Below are 18,430 nucleotides of genomic sequence, written 5' to 3' on the forward strand. Positions count from 1 at the left end.
CTTTCCATTTCCCTTGCTTGAATAGCACTTGGTGCAATGAAACCATCATCACAGATGTTACCTCCACAGATAACCAGATAATATACAGATAAAAAGAGAAAGAGGGAAAATGGGTGTGTGCATATGCGAATGCACCCTGCCCTATAGCACTCCATAATCATGAGAGAAGGCAAACAGAGGCAAGGAAATCCTTTGCCCATGACTACTGCCAGAGCTCTGCATCTCTACAAAGAAATCAAGCTGTTCTAAAATTCTGCTGAACTTTTTGAAATTAGGATGATTTCAGTCTCCTGGGATACTGCAAAAGGAAACAACAGCTCAGCAACTTTTACTGTAACAGCTTGGTCTAGCTGTGTATTTTAAAACCCTTCCACCCTCAACTTCTGCGATACCATATCACTAGCAGAGCAAAGTTTATTTCAGGGCTGAAGCAAAGCCCTGTTGGACCTTTTGGAGCTGAAGAGAAATCAGAGGATGTTTCACAGCTGCAGCGTGAGGCACTGTGGCCAAGCAGGGGCCGGAGGCACAGCTGCCCCATCACTCTGCAAATGAGCCGCTTCCTGTAAGGACCCTCTGTCAACCTTTTATGGCACTAAAGTAAAAGTCTTGCTTGTCACCAGGCTACAGTAAGAAAGCTTCAGTGCAAGTGTCTTCAGGACCAAGTGGGAGAGTGCAGCTTTGCAGAGTAGCCACCCTGTAATCACTGAATTCAAGCACTGAGACAAGTGCAAGACACACAAATAACAAACAAGTAAGAACAAGAACTCCAGCACTGCTTTTCGTTCTGCAAAGGTGCAGTCAGATGTGAAATTACTCTCTTGCTCTCCAAAGGATGGAGGGTGAGAGTGGGGAGAACAACATTCTGCAGAAAATTTGCATGCCATATCAGCATCTCTACATTTTGTCAAACAGAACATGTTTTAAACTAGTATGCCAGTGATACTCATAAAAGTATTTAATTAAGACTCTAAAATAGACAGCATCTCCATTTCTTCCCCTTGAAAGCGTATTAATCCCCCCTCAAAGATCAAACAAGAAATTAATTAATGTGTTACGGACAAGGAGCCTTCCTACTTCTTCGGGAACCACACAGTCTTTTCAGGTGAATGCTAAGATGACTTATTTCAGGTTTCAAAGCAGGTGACTCCATTTCATCCAGGAAAGGACAAGTACAAACCTGCTATGAAGACTGCTTTAGTAAAATCTGAACCTGCTGCGAGCAAGAGGACCAGAGGGAAGGCTCAGCTGTGATTCAGCAGACTTGGTTCTAGTCTCCTGCACTGGCTTTGAGCACATCACATCCAACTTTCAGCCCAAATCTTCCCTCCTGACTGCAAATTGTTTTGTCTGTTTCAGGATTTCAGCCCTCTCAAAAGGGTACTGCACCCAGAGCATTTCCCTTGTAAACCTCATGCTGTAAGAATTTGATCCAAACCACTCTCTCTCTTCTCAGAGACTATCCAGGTTGGCTCCAATGAAACCAAGAACTTCAGAAAGCCACAGCAGGGGAGGCGGACACAGCAGTATGCACTTGAACTTGCGCTCCTGATGATAGTTGCAAAACACAGTGGAAATGTAAAAATGCTTTCAAAGGAGCATACTTATACAATGCAGGGCAGTCTGGACAAACACCACCTATTTAATGAATATTTCACTATGCTTCAGGGCAAAAAGCCTCAACAATCTACTTAGCTGCTACCATTTATTTGATTTTGACAGTTCTCACTCACGTGTTGCATTTCACATTCCAAGAGAATAGTTAAAACTACTATGACATATTTAAGCTTGCAACAAAATACTTCAAGGGTTTCAGATTTTGTTTTTTTATTTTTTTATTTCTTGCTGTCTGGGAGCAAGACAGCAAGACTGGTTATTAGAAACCACTGGCTCATCTTGCTCTGGGGGAAAAAGAAGTTTCCTGTTATCCTTCAATTGTGCTATGGAACAGAAGCTGTGTATTCCTACCAAGGCCAAGTTGCCGTTCAGTTGTTTTGCAGCTGGTCTTGCAGGTAGTGCAGAAAAGTATACTATGAAAAGATGGGAAAGGAGGACAGCCTTACAGGAGGGGAAGTCATATGTACGAAATGCAATGTTAAAAGCAGCCTAGAAGAATGCATGCAAGACAGAGAGATGATGCTGTCTTTGCTGGTGAAGCTGGCTATTTTTAAAGCTGTGAGTAACAGCAGTGGTTTAAACTGGAACTGATAGGGTGCACATGTGGATGGGAACAATGGAACTGAACTTGAAAGTGTGAAAAGGGGGAGGGTGTCAATGAAAGGATTCAGGCCTGAATGTGTGTGTAAACAGAGTGGGGGGCAGAGAGAGCAGCTACACTGTGTGTCGGAGGGAAAGGAGCCTGGAGGTGGGCTGTGAGAGCGGAGAGGATGCCTGCTGCTTTATCCCTCTTTAATTAGTTTCCAAAAGACAGTGATTTCCCCTACCTTCTGCAAGTAGAGGACTGTTCCCTTCAGCACAGCATAAAAGGTTTTCCAGCCTCGCTTTCCCCGGGGAGCTGCAAAGAAAACAAATGAAAACCCATTTAACCCAGATCCATTTTTACACTTCGTCTAGGCAACAGGAGAGCTACATTAGTCCTGCGTTAAACCTCCTTTGTACTCTCCTTTTCAAAGGACAATGCAACTCAGCACAGTGCCTGCACATACCTGCTGTGTGAGAGAGTAATAAAACAACCCTGATGACAGCCCTGGACTGGATCAGAAGGGAACAGAAAGCAGGCCAGAGAGATCCAGTCTCTGTGTTCTTGCAGGTAGGCGGACACTGCCCCTACACAGCTAGGTCTGAGCTCTGCACCGTGACAGAGTTTTCAGAAGGAAACACCCTTTCTCCATGCCACAGAAGGCTGGTGGGCATGGCTCAGGACCAACGGGATGCTGCTCAGGAAGCAGTGCCTCTCAAGAGCATCCTTCCCCTGTGCCACTGCTGCACAACCAGAATTGGCACTGACTAGTGAGATGGCTTCTCGGTCCCTTTCCCTCTTCCTGTAGCCACAGGGGAAGCCGGAGAAAGGAAAAAAAATTCACCCCTCAAGAAACCTAAAGTCAGTTAGAAGTTGAAGAATGTAACAGAGACAACATAACCAGCCCATCTAGATTCCTAGATACAAGCGGCGGGGCTGGGGGGATGGCGGGGAGAAAAGACGATAAAAAGGGGGGATTCAGCACAAAGGCTCCAGTTTGAAATTCAGCTGCAACAGAGGGAGAGGAGGCACAGGCTGTATGGTCACAGTGCCAGTGATCAGAAGCCTGCATCTAAGCTCACTTTCCACCAAGTGAGCACCACTGACCAGCATCCACTTGCCTCTATACTGAAATTAGTAACCCATGCACGACTAAAGCGTCACCCTCAGAAAGGCACCCCATTCTGATCTGAAGACAGCAAGTGATGGTGAAGAGGTTATTAGTCCCTTGCTCCAGAGGTTAATCATTCTCATCCCACATGATGGGCTGTATTTCTAATTGGCATTTGTTCAGTTCAGCTTCCAGACATTGGCCCCCGTTATGTCCTTCTCCTCTAGATTGCCTAAGTGCTTTAGCCCTCAGTGCTCCTTTCCTCAGAAAATACATATAGCATGCTAGCACATAACTTCATTAGCAATTCTGCACAAACTGATCTCTGCCCTGCAACAACTCCATTAGGAAATGAAATATGAAAAGGTCTAACTAACTTTAAAAAAAAGAGTTTCATTTTATTTGCAACTGGGAAATCAGAATGTAACTTTTTCAAGAGCTGCACGACAATGAGTCAGACCTCTAAGATGTACAGAAACTTCTGAAAACATAGCCCTAATTACATTACTCATAGAAGGATTATCCCCAAAATGCCAATATTCAGTGTGCTGAATAATGAGCAATTCTGATTACTTATAATTAAAGAAATAATTTAATAAAGGCAACTAAAGACAATTATTTATTAAGGTTAAATAAACAAAGTTTAATAAAGAGGAATGTATTCAGAGCATCCAGTCATCACAAAGAATGAGGTCAGTTTGATTTCAACATCTCTGTTTTGATTTGTCCAGCTGACAGCCTCCAGCTTGAAAACACCAACCTCCAACTGTACCTCCTAAAATACACCAGCAAAACATGCAAACGCCAAAGAGCTCAGCTCAGCTAGGAGAAAGCTGCAGTTACTGGAAACCCATCACAAAGTCAGACTTTGCCTTCAGGATTCAGCCCAATAGCATGAACCGTGAGTTGGTGATCATCAGCAATCATCAGGGAAAATAAAGATGCTCTTGAGTAGCTTCTGCTGTTTCCAAGAACATCAATAGAAAATAAACAAACGAAGATGTCCAAACAACAAAACACACAGAGGTGAATCAGAAGCCTTCGATAATTAGTGCACCACAGATGGAAGTAGGACAAGAAGGAAAAAGGATAATTAAAGTAAGTGACACAGCAGGATTATTACAAAGAAGGAGCAGGGAGGAACTGCATGGCATAAGTCTGGCTGTTACCAAAAGCTGCTGAACTTCACTAGATATGCGACCCAAGGCTGGGAAAGTAGGGACAGGAACAGTTACAGCAGCTTCCAAGTAGAGCTGAAGAACAGCCTCTCTTTAAAGACAGACCCAAAGGGAAGGGGAGATTTGAAACAATCTGGTGTCACTTAAGGAAAAGGAGAATTACAAAACTACTACGGAACAGCTATTGTAATTCACTTGAAATTGTTTTCTCTGCTGTAAACCATGAGATTAATTTTCTTTTAGCACAGTAGATTCACATTGCTTTGCTGTATCACATTACTTATGCTCACACACCAGAGCTGCTACAAATGGGACTGAACATTGTAAATCCTGGCCTAATAGTGAGAGTGTGATAATCCAATTGCTACATTGTTTGTTATTGCTGCAATTTCCCTTAATGAAGCAGCACTATTTGCCTTGCGAAGCACATGGGCTCATCGTAAGTGGCACTGTGCAGAGATAGCAAGAAAATGAGACATTAAGAGTGAAAGATACTCACTTTTCTTTCCGTCCATATCCGCATGGCTTTTTCGAGCCAGAAATCCAGTTTTATACACAGCAGCATTGGGGTCATGAGGGATGTCCAGAAATGGGTTATTTGAGTTGCCAATTCGACTGACAGCCTTCGTCTGGCTCCCATTATCCTTTTCATCTGTACCATCTGAGTGAGTCTTTTTTTTCTCTTCTTCATCCCTTAAAAAGCAGTGAAAACCAAGCATGAACGAGGGACTGACCAGCAAAGTTTCATTTCAGTAATTCTTGCACGCTCCTTGTCAAAACATACCTCTCTCTTTATAGGGGGCCCTATTTAGAGAGAAACCTAGACAAGTACCAAAACATAGTTGGATTATAGCAAAGCTTTAGTTCGCCTACTTCACCAGCACAGGACACAGGAGATGGGTTTTAAAAATGAGCAAGTTTCCCTCTTACAGTCTCAAGGGGCAGGATTTCAAGAGTGCTCAGTGTCCCTCCAACTTCACCTATTTTTAATTCCACTTATTTGAGTGCTAAAATGGGAAATATTTGCCTGCTGGGCTCTCCTGAAAAATCTCCAATTTCTTCATGAGTTCACATGCAGATGAAAAGAATTAGATTACTACAGATCACTGTGGCTTACCCCTTAACTTAGCATATGAAACACAGACTCTACCTCCTTTTCTTTATTTTCCTCCTCAGAGTAGCATAAAAGTAGTAATTTAAAAATAAAAACTACACTAGGTGGATTACGTTATCTGTATTTTGGAAACAAAATGCTGTTCAAAATGTTGCTTATTAGGGCAATGTATTCAACACAGCTCTTGGGGACAACAATGCAACCCACTTCAGCAAGTTACAAGCATTGCCTGACTAATAAATGCCTTTTTGCTTGTTGCAGCCAAAGGCAAAAAGAACCAGGCAACCTAGAAAACAAAGGGTGTCCGTCACAAGAGTAGGAGGATGGTTTTCGGAGAACAACAGGCCACTGAATCCGGGTGGATGATGTATCTGGGGGAACCACAGTTAACATCAGATCACACAACAGCCCTGTGTCCTTTTAAGTCCCCACACATTCCCCTCCAGGTGACTGGGAAAGATGTGTCAGAGAGGATGAAGGCTGTCATTGAAAAGTCATGGTAGCAATGCTTCTCCTAAGACCAGCACCTGATTAAAAAAAAAAAAAAAAAAAAAAAAAAAAGGTCATCATCACTTCAGTGTAATGATGGCTAATGGGCCGGTGGACTTCAAACTGCTGCATCTCACTGGACCCAGATGATGAGCAGGGAGAGCAAGCTCAGGCAGACCTTCCAATCACATGCCTACATTCAAATTTGATGAGGATTAGCAAGGTATATGTCAGTCCAAAACCTCCTTTTGCAGCACACTGCAACCATATCTGCTTATGGGAATGACCATCCAAAGAAATGTCCTCCAAAAACTGCAGGCTAGACTGACAATCTGTGTCATCCTGATCTCTGCCGAAATGGTCTTCTGGGGAATAACTTAGCCTGAAGAGATACAAGGATAATAAGACTGGTTTGACAACAGGGAAACCAAATCCAGAGGCACAGAGGCTATATTACTGAACTTAGCAGTGCCAAGGAGTCTTCCCAGGCATTTGACTTTGACCACCTCAAATTACTTTCTGCTTGGCATGGTCTCAACCCAGCATGCTCCCAAACAATTTCCAAACACCGTTTAGGAATCAGCACAGTCAAGGACCACCCCAACAGGCACTCTAGCAGCAAGCACCCTCCTTTGGAGGGTAAGACTTTTCAACAGTATGGATACAGATGCTACACATTGACATTCAGCCTGAGAGTCACACAAAGGTGCCAGACATTTGATTTAGTTGCAGAGATATAGCCAAGGTGATGCACTATGCCATCACGGTGTTGTCTTGCAAGGCCTTCTGATTAAGAGGAATAAAACTTTTATCTAAAGACCTGACTCCTGCAAGGGAGAGCAGTCCTTGTATCTTTCAGCCTATTGATAACATGTTTTCCCACTGCAGAACAGAGAGTTCTGTAAAAAACTTTTTGTTGGTCAAAGCAGTAAGGATTTCTTCACGCAGGCTTTGGTTGAAGCCCTCTCCCAACTGAAAAAGTGTAGGAATTTCTGACAGCTTTGATCGTCCCCACCCTTCCTGCATCTACCACACTTGTTAGTTGCTGGCAAGTCTGGACTACTGTGTGACACCATGTTTCTTAGATATGTGTCCGTTCCAGGAGCAAATTCTTTCAACACGAGTCTGTGATACCTAATCCAGACTAAAATCTCTCACAGGGCACAAGCACTCAGGCTGATTTGTCACACAGAAGTGCCGTGTGAATTCTGGGATCTCAGCCAAGGACACAGTGGATTTCTGCTTGTCAGCAGAGACCTACTGCAGTAAGTGGCTTAGCATTTTTTTTTTGGAACAAGCTATCTCCTTTGGAGCTATGGGAGCAAATTGTCTTATACCGATCAACTGTCCCATGGGAATGTACCAGTGCCATTATCCAAGCAGCCACAGGTGATGTGATGAGCAGTCGTGGGGATCCTGGACACCACTAGTGCCGGAGGCAGTTGCTCTCAGACTCAGCATCTCTGGGGCAGCTATTAAACAGGAATTCTTCAAAAGACAAAAGCAGACAGGGCAGACAAGGACAAAATGGCATCTGCTGTCATGACTACTGGTAGCACTGGACAACACTTGAATTGGTCCTTTAATCTGTCATTGAAAATTGGACATCCTTGAGGCTCAGAAGCCTTGGGCAGTTGTGAGAGCTGAGTGCTCTGACAAGATGCATGAGCCAGTCTGCAAGATGCAATGAAGGGAACCAGAGAGGCAAGGGGGAGTTGTTACAGAGAACAAGAAATGGATGAACAGCTGCGAAAATAGAACTAGAAGGAGCCTGTGTCTCCTTCTGATCTTGAATATGAAACACCAGTGGAAATAAAAACAAGGGATGTGGGACGCACTTCTTCAAATACTCCATGGTGCTTCAGTGGTCAAGCACAAGAAAAAAGCAGGATGACTGGGAGGAGTTTCAAAGTAGCAAAGCAGTTCAGGTATTAGCCTTTGCTTAGGTGCCCTCGAAGCTGGCTGAATAGGTAGGTCCTGGACAGGTTTTATCAAGGATGTAACAATTTGAGCCTACTCCTCACCAGCCTTCAGGGTACAGTTGCAAGAAGGAAGATCAAATGCATGATCACTGACAACCAGAAAGAGTTTGCCTCATTCATAAACACACAGATTTGAAACATGCAAAAATTGCAGATGTTGCCATTTTGGTGAAGAAAAATATTCTTGCCTCTCCCCAAAAAGACCCTGTACAAGAAAGTCCCACTTTTTCTGCTGGGAGAAAACCACCACCCATTTCTCTCAGTAACAAAAAACACTTCTGTACACTCTACAGTCTGATTTGAGGCTCTGCCTTGGAAAACTTGAAGTCACTAAGCTGGAAAGACAGGGTCAAGCCCTTAATTTTTAAAAGTCTGCTTCATCTCTGCATTTTTTCAAATAGAAAACTTACATGACATGGCAAAAGGCTGGGTTATCCATTTAAAAATTGGCTTTTAAAAAAAATACTCAGATTTGTAACACATATTTATATGAATCCATGGAACTGATAGCATCTGTATTAGGAAATTGACTTGAGAAACCCATGGAGAGAAGTTTTGGCGTTTTTTCCAAAGGGAGGAGAGAAGAAAGGAGAGCCAGGTGATTACCACCTGAGCCCTCTCTAATACCAATCATGAAGTTGCAAATAGGAAACATCCTAGAACTTGGGAGATTAAGAGTTAATTATAATGGGGAGAGATTTCTGGGTTTGACATAGAAAAAGGTGAGCTTCAGCATGGACATCTTCATAACCACCCCGGTCTCAGTGTCACAGTTTGCTGCAGAAAACACAGAAAGGATTTGGTAGCGGCCCTTTCCCACCATCACTGTCTCAAAGACCTATTTTGGTTTGGCTGGAAGGAGAGGATTTTTCAGGGCACTCCAGAAACATAAAAAAGAATATACTGTGTCCATGTCTAAACTTTTCTGGAAAGAAAACTGTATCATCAGCTCATCAAAAAACAAGTGATTCTCCTGAAAATGACACTGTCCTACTGAGATAAAGCTTTCAGGATACAACTGGCTCAAATGCAGCCATTTGGTTTTTTCAATTTTGTAAGCAGCAAACTGGGATTTCATATGTTAATTCTAGATCACCATTCAGCCTATTTTAAGATGATGATTTTATTATTCCTATCACCTTCAACAGGAAATAGACATAATATTACAAACAGCGCAGGACAATAATATTCACCACCACTTTTTCATGTAGACATCATGCAAAGAAAACGTATTTAGCTCTGGTGTCTCCGAAATCAAATTAATTTTTCTTCTTCAGCTTAAAGCTGACGACGATCAGTGCAAAAGCCAAAGGATGAGAAACATGTACAAAACCTGGGCCATAATATTATAGACAATGGGACTGAAGGCATGTTAAGAGGTCAGCTAATCCATCTCTTCACCTCTAAGGCTGTTATCAGCTCGTCCTAACCCATTCTGGACAGAATAACCAGTTCACAAAAACCTCCAGTGAAAGCACTTCCATAGCTCCTCCAGGGAAACCTATGCCCTCATTTAGAAGGCTTATTGCTAGGAAGTTTTTTTTAATGTTTAACCCAAACTTCCCGTGCTTCAAATTTAAGCCCACCCACAATGGGTGTGAAAAATAATTCACACACTTCTCCTCTGTGACAGCCTTTACACACTGAAAAAAATACACTCAGGTCCCTCTCCTCAGTGCTCCCTTTTACACCTAAACAAACCCAACTCTTAATCTCACCACTCATGTTCACAGGATCTTGAATTCATTTCCTCTTATGGGTGATGTCAGGGCTGAAGAAAAAGAGTTTACCGTTCAAGTATAAAAAAATCTTATGGGAGTATCAAGTCCCTCAGGGAAATTTAAGCAGCATGAGAAATTATGACACAATTATTGGGGCTACATGCACTTCTGGGGTAGTTCCAGTGACCTCAGCACACTGAAAACAGGATGAATTGGACTAACTGAATGAAACAGCACGTGGCTTCACCACAGTCAGTACGAACTTCTGTCAATGACTTCAGTGAGGTCCGATGACTACTTAGTGCTTCACTTGCTGTTCGAAGAAATGAACAACAGTCCAACAGACAGGAGAGAACTAGAACTATAAGCAGCAGACAAAGGAAATATGGACTAGGACAAAAGACAGAATAGTCACATTTCTGATAGTTAGTTTTCCTATACTGCTTGTCCCTTTTCTCCCAGGACACTGAACGACAAGGCAGGCAAGAGGAAATGGCAAGCAAAGTACATGGCATACCAAGTAAACGGCAGAATGTTTTCTGTCAGTTCTATCGTGAAAAGTAACCAAAAAATCTGGAGGGTGCAGTGCTGAGTAGGAGTGTGCATTCAGAATCCCACATTCACTAGTTCAGGGTAAATTTGAGGTCAGATCTGTTTATTTTACAGATCACGGTACGCGATTCACTTTTAACCTTTTGGAGAACTTGAACCTGGAACTACTGCAAAAAAAATTGTAACACAGTTCTCTCTTCCAGAGTGGTACTCGTGGTTCCCTGTTCCTAAAGGATAAATGAAAACTCCTATTGAAAGTCTCTGGAGCACATCTGCTGAATAAGGTGCCACTTCTCTTGACTACAAAATTGGAATAAGTGGTAGCCTTTTCCTTCTGTGGGCTTTGGATCAGACTGTAATTCTACTGGAAACAGACAGCAAACTATTTAGGACAATGACACACCTAGCTTGCAACTAGTAACATAAGGATCATATAGCAGTCTTCCCCCATCTTACGTATCGCTGTTACCCTCCCCTGACTATGGACATATTGACAGTCATTAATCCACCAAACAATGTACTGCCAGAGAAGCTCTTGAACTGTTGTTTAGCTCATAAGAGAGAGTCTTAGACCCTCAGAGGGATTCTGGCTGGAGGAAAGGCATTCCTTCAACATGCCAGCATCACGAGGAAGCTTATGCTGGGTTTGCAGCCCTGCTTCCACCTTTGCCTTACCTTCCACTTCTTCCCCTGCCAACTGCATCAGGGAAGCAAAGGGAAACTCTTTAGAAAGGAGAGAGGATCTTCCTCAGTCCCATCACAGCAAACTGACCAGGTCCCCTTCCTATCCACCTTTCTCTGCAGATCATGACAGCAGAACATGAGAGTGATGTGCCTCTTCCCTGTAGCTCAGAAAGTCCTGAGGCTCCTTGGGGTGATTACTTTACATCAACTATGCATCTCTGTAAAAGTAAGGAGAGACATCTTCATGCTCCCTCTTCCAGCCAGCGCTCTCAGCCCTAAAGACAAAGTCACAACTATGCCCAGAATGAGCTTTGTTTCATAGCATGGGAAGTAATTGTCACATCAGTCCCAGCTATCTGTCTGGAATGGACAATTGGCCACTTTGAGCATTCTGCTGGGAGAGGGTGGCTTTATACCCACGTCCCAAAGCCTTATTTAAGGAGGATTCTGATTTCTTCCTTCCCCAGCCTGCTTGCAATTTTTCCCCAAACAATCCATTAGCAAGGGATATGGACTGGACTACATAAATGCCGAAGCAGTTACTACCTATATAAGAGCAAGCTATCTCATAAATCACCTTGACTGAAGCTCATGGGAGCAGAGCCAGGCATGAGCCAGTTCCCACCTGGAGGCTGCCCAAGTCTATTAGACATGGTATGGTCTCTTGCCAAGAGCTAGAAGAAAATTCTGACATTGAGAGAGTCACATAATGGATTCTTCTGGGTCTAAAGTACCTGTAAGAGGGTGTCTTGCAAACATCTCTGGTGCTGTGACATGTAAGATTCACACAGTGTATTCCAGGTCTAAGACACGGGCTGGGAAAATGTCTCCCACCGTGCTAGTAAGGGGAATCACCAAGAAGCACAGCTTCCTCACTACTCTGGTATTATCTAACACACTTCTGAACGGGGGCTGCAATCCCAGTTGGGACCAGCAGCCCTTTCAAGTGAGGATGCACACCCTGACAAGAAATTAATTTGCAGATGATGAACTTAAAGGAAGATCAGAAGCCAATGGGCCTGCAAGACCTATGGCAGTTGTTAGGACTTCCAGCACAAAAGGTGCAGGAGCATGCGTCCCAGACATACATTGTTCTCTAGAAGGTGAGGTTTCAGATGTTCACGGAGGTAAACATCTTGTACCGCCAAAATAGATAAAAGACATCATTCTTTCATTTTACACCAAAATGCACTGTTCTGCAAGTGGCAAAATCTAAAGCAGACCCTTCTACTCTTTGCTGGCATACTTAGACCACATAAAACCTAAGCACAGAGAAATGTCAATTTAACACAATCAGAAACTGAAGCTCTTTCTTGTCTGTAGTATTTCCGTAGTTAACAAGTGTTTAGCCTGGCAAAAGCAGCTAAGGACAGGGGATATCAGACTTTGTCCGATTTATCATCTTTCATATTAGGTTGTTGTCAAGTTATCCATAGTTAATCAGGAGACAAACCAAGACAATAAACCAACAGCAGGAAACTCAATCCAAGATGTGTGTCTCTATTCAGTGGTTCTGACACAATGTACCAAAAGATAAAGGGAGAATTCAACTTCTGTTTTATTTATGCAGTCATAGAACAACAGAGGTTTTAATTTCTCTCTTTTCAGGCTGAAGTTTCCTACTAAATGAAACGTCCTCTTTCCTTACAAATGCAGTTGGCTCCTATCATTAGCAACTTCCCTTGCTGGAGAAACAGATGAGGCAGTATTGCCAGGTCATTCATTAACAGAAAAGCAAACTCATTACGTACACTGGCTATCTTCTACAGGCTTTGGAGCCCACTCAGATGGTGACATAGGCCTTATAAACAGATTACTACACAGACACTATTTTTAAACTCCTAATTTCTACGCAGTATACTTACACTGCCCATTCCAGCTTCTCATTCTTGATTGAATTGTAGAGGGCCTGCAAAGGGAGAGAAATGAGATGGGATTATTGTTTGACCCCTGCAACACATACATTAATAGGCTGAGGAAAATTAACTAATACCAGCAAGTGAGCTGTCTGACCAAGGAGGTACCATATCTGCTCATGGTAATGCAAAAGTCTTGAGCAGAAATCTTATCTAAGGAAAACATACCATAATGCAGGGTTTGAGATTACAGTCATTTCCTCAAGTAGGTTTATGGGGTTTGTGGTTTGGTTTGTTGGTGTGGGTTTTTTTTTTGGTTTGGTTTGTTTTTTTTTTTAAATAATGCTGTTAAGTCTGCAAAAGCCACAAAATACATGGTTTAGTAGTGGACAGGTAGAGTTGAGCTCGATGATCTTAAAGGTCTTTTCCAACCAAATGATTCTATGAGACAACAGCCTTGAAATTCAAAGTCCAATTTAATTCCTGATAGTCAGTGAGATTTTTTTGTCACTGACTTTAATGGGCCTAAGATTTCACCATATGGGCTTACCTGTAAAACTACACCAGAATTAGCTATCCAAAGCCCCTGAGCCTCACAGACACCTAATGCTTCCCCAGTCACACATCCAAACATAAACACATCCTTTTTTCTAAGTGCAAAACAGAAAATGAATGACAAGCAGCTTTCGTGCTTGAAGATCAGTGTCTTGGACTGCTGCCTGCTAGCATTGTTACCCTTTCAATTCACACGAAAGATACCAGTAGGTTTGACACCAAAGGTCACAATTCTGTTGTTGATACCAGCCTGCAAAGAAAAGGGCCTGGAGGCTGACTTAAGCCTGGGCAGATATCAGACAGTTGGGATGGATTTCTTTTCAGAGGGAGTAGGTACATTGCTTGGATAAGTGTGTCTGATTTCAGCCCTCCAGTAGCTGATGCATACAATGGATAAATGCCTGCTATTACTACAAGCTAATGGAGTTCTTCAAATAGGCCACTTGACTCAAGTGAAGTATTTTGGTATGGAATGTCCCTGATTCTCGCACTTATAATCCACATTTGTAATTTACCTTATATACATAGCTAGATTTACTCCCTCTGGCACATAACTCCTACACAGCCTCAAAATATGTTAACGTGTAGAAGAACTGTTGATGCACATGATTACCAAAAAGTAGCACATCAAGTATGAACAAGCCTGAAAATCACATACTATAATAGCTATGACACACTCAACAGAAACATTAGCATTTAAATAGCCTTAACTCTGACCCAAAACAAAAATAATTTGGAAAACTGAAGAGTTGAAACTAGTCTTGTGCATATGCCACAGCTGAACTTGCAACGAGAATCCCACGAGCATATCTCACCGCTCATCCTGTGATCCAATGGCTCCTTTCTGAATCTTGCATGGTCTATTTGAAGAGCCTTAATATTCAGCTCTGTGAAAATCTGTCTCAACTGAACCACACACAAGCAGGTCAAACATACTGGTACAACTTGCCTCATGCTGATGCTACACATGCAGCAACTTTTAGTCACAGTGCACCATAAAAGTAGATTTCTCAGGGCGACAGAACAGATATGACCACCAGGAGGAACCATCCCACATCCTACTTCAACTGAGCTAGCAGAGAGGGCTTTGCTGCACTATTCACAGCAATATGATGAAGTATTTCCAACTCTGGAGTTGTCACTGTCTATTTCTATTTATCCTATCTTGTCCAAACTCCTACAAGGAGCTCTGATCCAAAGGCAAACAGCCAGACAAAGGTGAAGGAAAGGGCATTGCTGGCAGTTTGCAGGCACTTTGCTTAATTTTCAGGTGAGAGCTATCAAGAGACACTAAGACTACCCTGCAGGAAGAAAGCAAAGGAAAGGGCTAACATTTCTCCTACCATGCAGCCAGCACTCCAGCAGAATTAGATGCACCTCCATGTTTCTGCACAAGCTGATGCTGACACTGATGCGGTCACCCAGTATTTTCTATTAGAAACCACCACGCTTCCAATGATTTGGCCAAAGTCGTCCATCCTGTCCATCCCACTCCCACCCCCCCACCCCCAATTCTTTGACCTGTCTTTTTCTTCCTGCTATGATTAAAATGCTCTCTTACATTTTGAGCCGGAAAACTACTTCCACATATAAGGCAAAGAGGCTGCATTTTTTCCCCTGTCACCTCCCCATTTTTTCAGAAGCAGCTGGTTGGATGAGTTTTTGAAATGCAGCAAAAACCTGGTGTGGGGTATCAGAAATGCCATTTGCTGCTCTCTGGCCCAAAAGCCTACAAGATTGGGTCACGACCTCTGAAAATGAACACCTGCCCTGTGCAGTACTGCTTTTTATGGGATTTTGCTTCTAAGCAAGTCTCTAGGGATCACTATAGCCAAAGAGCAGGACATACAAAAGCAGCACTCCAGATTGGTGCGGGAACAACAAATGCCCCAGGCTTTTGCCTTGTGGAGAGTGACATGTGTTTGTCCCAGTCTTTACTAATGAGCCAGACTCCATCTTCCTTCTTTAGGGAGTAACAGACACCAACCCAGTCATATGGCATACATCTGACAAAGGACACCATGTCCCCCATAAAGCATCAAATATAGCCTCTTGGAAAGTCTCTGCTATTTACAAAAATTAAAGAGAAAACCCTAGAGAGTATCCACAGCCCGGGCAACTGCACACAGGGCATGTTTGGTGTGTCTACCGAGTGTGTTCAGTTGAGACCTCAGTGAGGTGACCTCTCAGGGCATGGAGATGCACAAGTCCTCATGCCCGCCCCCCGACCCACCTCTTTGGCAGAGACTGCTGCCAGGCTGCACGCTCACCGCCATACTCACCAGCCTTTTAGGGCTGCTTTACATTCCTTCTTCAAAGCAATTTATGCTTTAACATCTTCCTGTTATCTACTGGGCTCTCGCATGACCTGGAGAAGAAAAATTTCCTCCTCCCATGGTTTGCAACCAGTAAGCAGAGGTGTACAGCCCAGCACCTGCTCTATCATTTATTTCACGGCTGTTTCCCAAGGCCCTGATTCAGACAGCAGCCCTTTTCAGCAGACATTTCTCCAGAGTAGGATTAAATCAAACAAACTTGGGGACAAGCACTGAAATGCTGCACTAAATTGCAACAAAGCTGATCAGAGATTATGGCAGGGACGTGACTTTCACCATACATAACTAGCTGCAAGGACAGGTTTTATTAACGCATGTCTTTTTCAAAGTTTTTTTAAAAAAAGCTCTGATCTAAAGCACTCTTACAGTTTGACAACAATCACAGCTTCTTACCTGCTAGCCTGGGAAGTGCTTGGCAAATTTGCTATCTAAGCCAGAAGACTGGAGGCTGGACCACAGCAGGGAATGCCAGAACAAATACTGCACGGGTCCCATCTTCCAAGCTGGACCGATACCACTTGGAAAGGGGAGAGACTTTCTGTCTCTTTTGGCACCCAAGGCTGCCTTAGGCAGGATCCAAACCCCCAACAACCAACCACTCGGCAGTATCCAACTTCACTGCTTCAACTGTATTACCCAGACCGCAAAAACCTACTCCTTACATCTTTCCCTCTTCTGAGAATTGCTTGTCTCTGGGTCCACCACACCTGAGGCCCAGCACTGCTCTAAGGTCCCTAAAGGAAAAAAAATGTGGTTTTGAAGGGAGAATAAAAGAAATAAACTGCTGCATAAAACAGAATAGCAGGCAACATCCTAGACACCTTATTTTAACTCTAATGCTATTTCCTGCAGCTCAAATTTGATCCTTAGCAGACTGCAGTATAAAAAAACAATGGTATTTGTTACATATTTGTGGTATTTGCTTGTATTTGTTCATAAACTGGGCAAGACACACTTGCTAAATGGAAACCTGTAACTCTAAGAGGCTTCTAATTCCATCTCCATTTTCCCTTTGATAAGCAGGTAGGTCAACTAAAAATCCAGATTTTCACAAGCTCTCACCAGTCGGTACTTTTATTCCAATTGGAAAGAGAAGCAAAACTATACAGGGAGTGCTTCTGAAAACTCCTGGTTATTTTACAAAGCTGCCAAGAAAAAAGGTCACTTGCCATCCTCACCTCCCTCAAAACCTTGACACACGCACAAACCATTGGACCCATTTAAACAGGCTGCCCTCGGCACCTGCCAGCTGCTGGCTATGCCGTGAGTCAGCCTCTGCATGCAGAAGCAGTGAAGAACAAAAGAAAGGCACAACCAGGTGTGCACACAGGGACAAACTCATAACAATTTACCCAGATACTCATCTGGGTAAATCATCTAGGTAACAAGTATGCACAGGGTCCCCAAAGCCTGGCCAGATGGCTGCAGGAGGTCCTGGGGCACTGTGCAAGCCCTTCCCTTGAAAGGCAACACAGGGCTGGCAGTTGAAGCAGACTACTGACTTTCTGTACACACTAGCCCATCTAGAAAAACCTGCCAAGAGGGAAATGAATACACCACAGGTAATTCTTGTATCTGCTCCATGCACAAAAGAGAAGAAATGCCTGCTGGGAGCAGGTAAACAGGCAGAACCAAAACCAAGTTCAGAGAGCCAGCAGGGATGAGCCAGACTGTCTTCTCCAGTTTTTGTTTCGTAGGATCTCTGCTTACACTCAGTTCCACCCTCATTTCTGGAGTTGCAGGAATGACCATCTGGCCATTACAGAAGATACCCCAGGTGCTTTTTGCAGCCCCCAGGACAAGGCTGCACTTGTGCTCTCTGACCCAGGCCCTTGCTGCCTGCCCCTGCAGCCACTGTCAGAAGCAGCCCTGCCTGGGGTAATTTCTTCTTCACCTCCAGCTGGTAGTGACATGGTTGACCCCAGGCAGCCAAGGAAGCCCCAGTCACACCTCTGGGCAAAGACGTGCTCAGTCTTTGCAGTCAGAAGTGCTCAGTCAGAAGTTCAGCATCTCCCCCAGTCACTCAGCACCGGTCCATCAGCTCTGCCCCTGGGACCAGCCCCAGCTTCCACCATACATGGTTTATGGGAGGGAGGAAAACAACAAAAGTAGCAGAACCCTACAAAAAGAAAAGAGGTTACAGAGGCAACAGATACCAGACATCACAGGTGTCTGCATGCAGTCCTGATAGGTGTTAATGTCCTTTGGCCGCAGGCGTGTCTCTGTGTCATTGCCTTCTGCTGGGTTTAGATGGGGTGCAACACATTACTATATACCAGTCCCAGTTTGCTGTTTAAGTGATTACCTGAAGGTTGATCCTCCCCCAGAACTGTTGCTTGCATACAGATATATACTACTTCACCATCTCCCATTTGCCACCCTCCCCCAAAATCCAGATCTTGAAATTTTCTCTGCTCTTCATGCACGGATCTGTAACACCTGGCGAGGCGAGGATGAGGGCTCTGATCACCGAGTGCCTGTAGCTCCTTGCCAGGCTCTAAGCCCACATGCCCCCAATGTCTCACACGTTTTTTCCCCCCTTCTGACAGGGATGTAGCAAGGAAGCCAGAGTAGTACCCCAAGAAGCCCGTGGGTTAGTGCACGGCATGGCATGCCTGCTGATATCACTCCCAAATTCAAATTCCACTGGTTTGT

The 18,430-nt window shown here is 43.7% G+C and overlaps 1 protein-coding gene across 1 annotated transcript in view; it reads right to left on the minus strand.

Moving 5' to 3' along the window:
* The window catches only part of PSD3 (pleckstrin and Sec7 domain containing 3), a 71,893-nt gene that overhangs the window by 15,653 nt on the left and 37,810 nt on the right, over positions 1–18,430 (minus strand). The window contains exons 7-9 of the mRNA XM_035891199.1: positions 12,894–12,937; positions 4,986–5,179; positions 2,442–2,512 (exon numbers count right to left, since the gene is read on the minus strand). Of these exons, the coding sequence (XP_035747092.1) occupies positions 2,442–2,512; positions 4,986–5,179; positions 12,894–12,937 (309 nt within the window). The remainder of the gene's footprint in view (positions 1–2,441; positions 2,513–4,985; positions 5,180–12,893; positions 12,938–18,430) is intronic.

This window comes from Egretta garzetta, unplaced genomic scaffold (assembly GCF_000687185.1).
Source record: "Egretta garzetta isolate BGI_Z169 unplaced genomic scaffold, ASM68718v1 scaffold693, whole genome shotgun sequence".
NCBI lineage: Eukaryota > Metazoa > Chordata > Aves > Pelecaniformes > Ardeidae > Egretta > Egretta garzetta.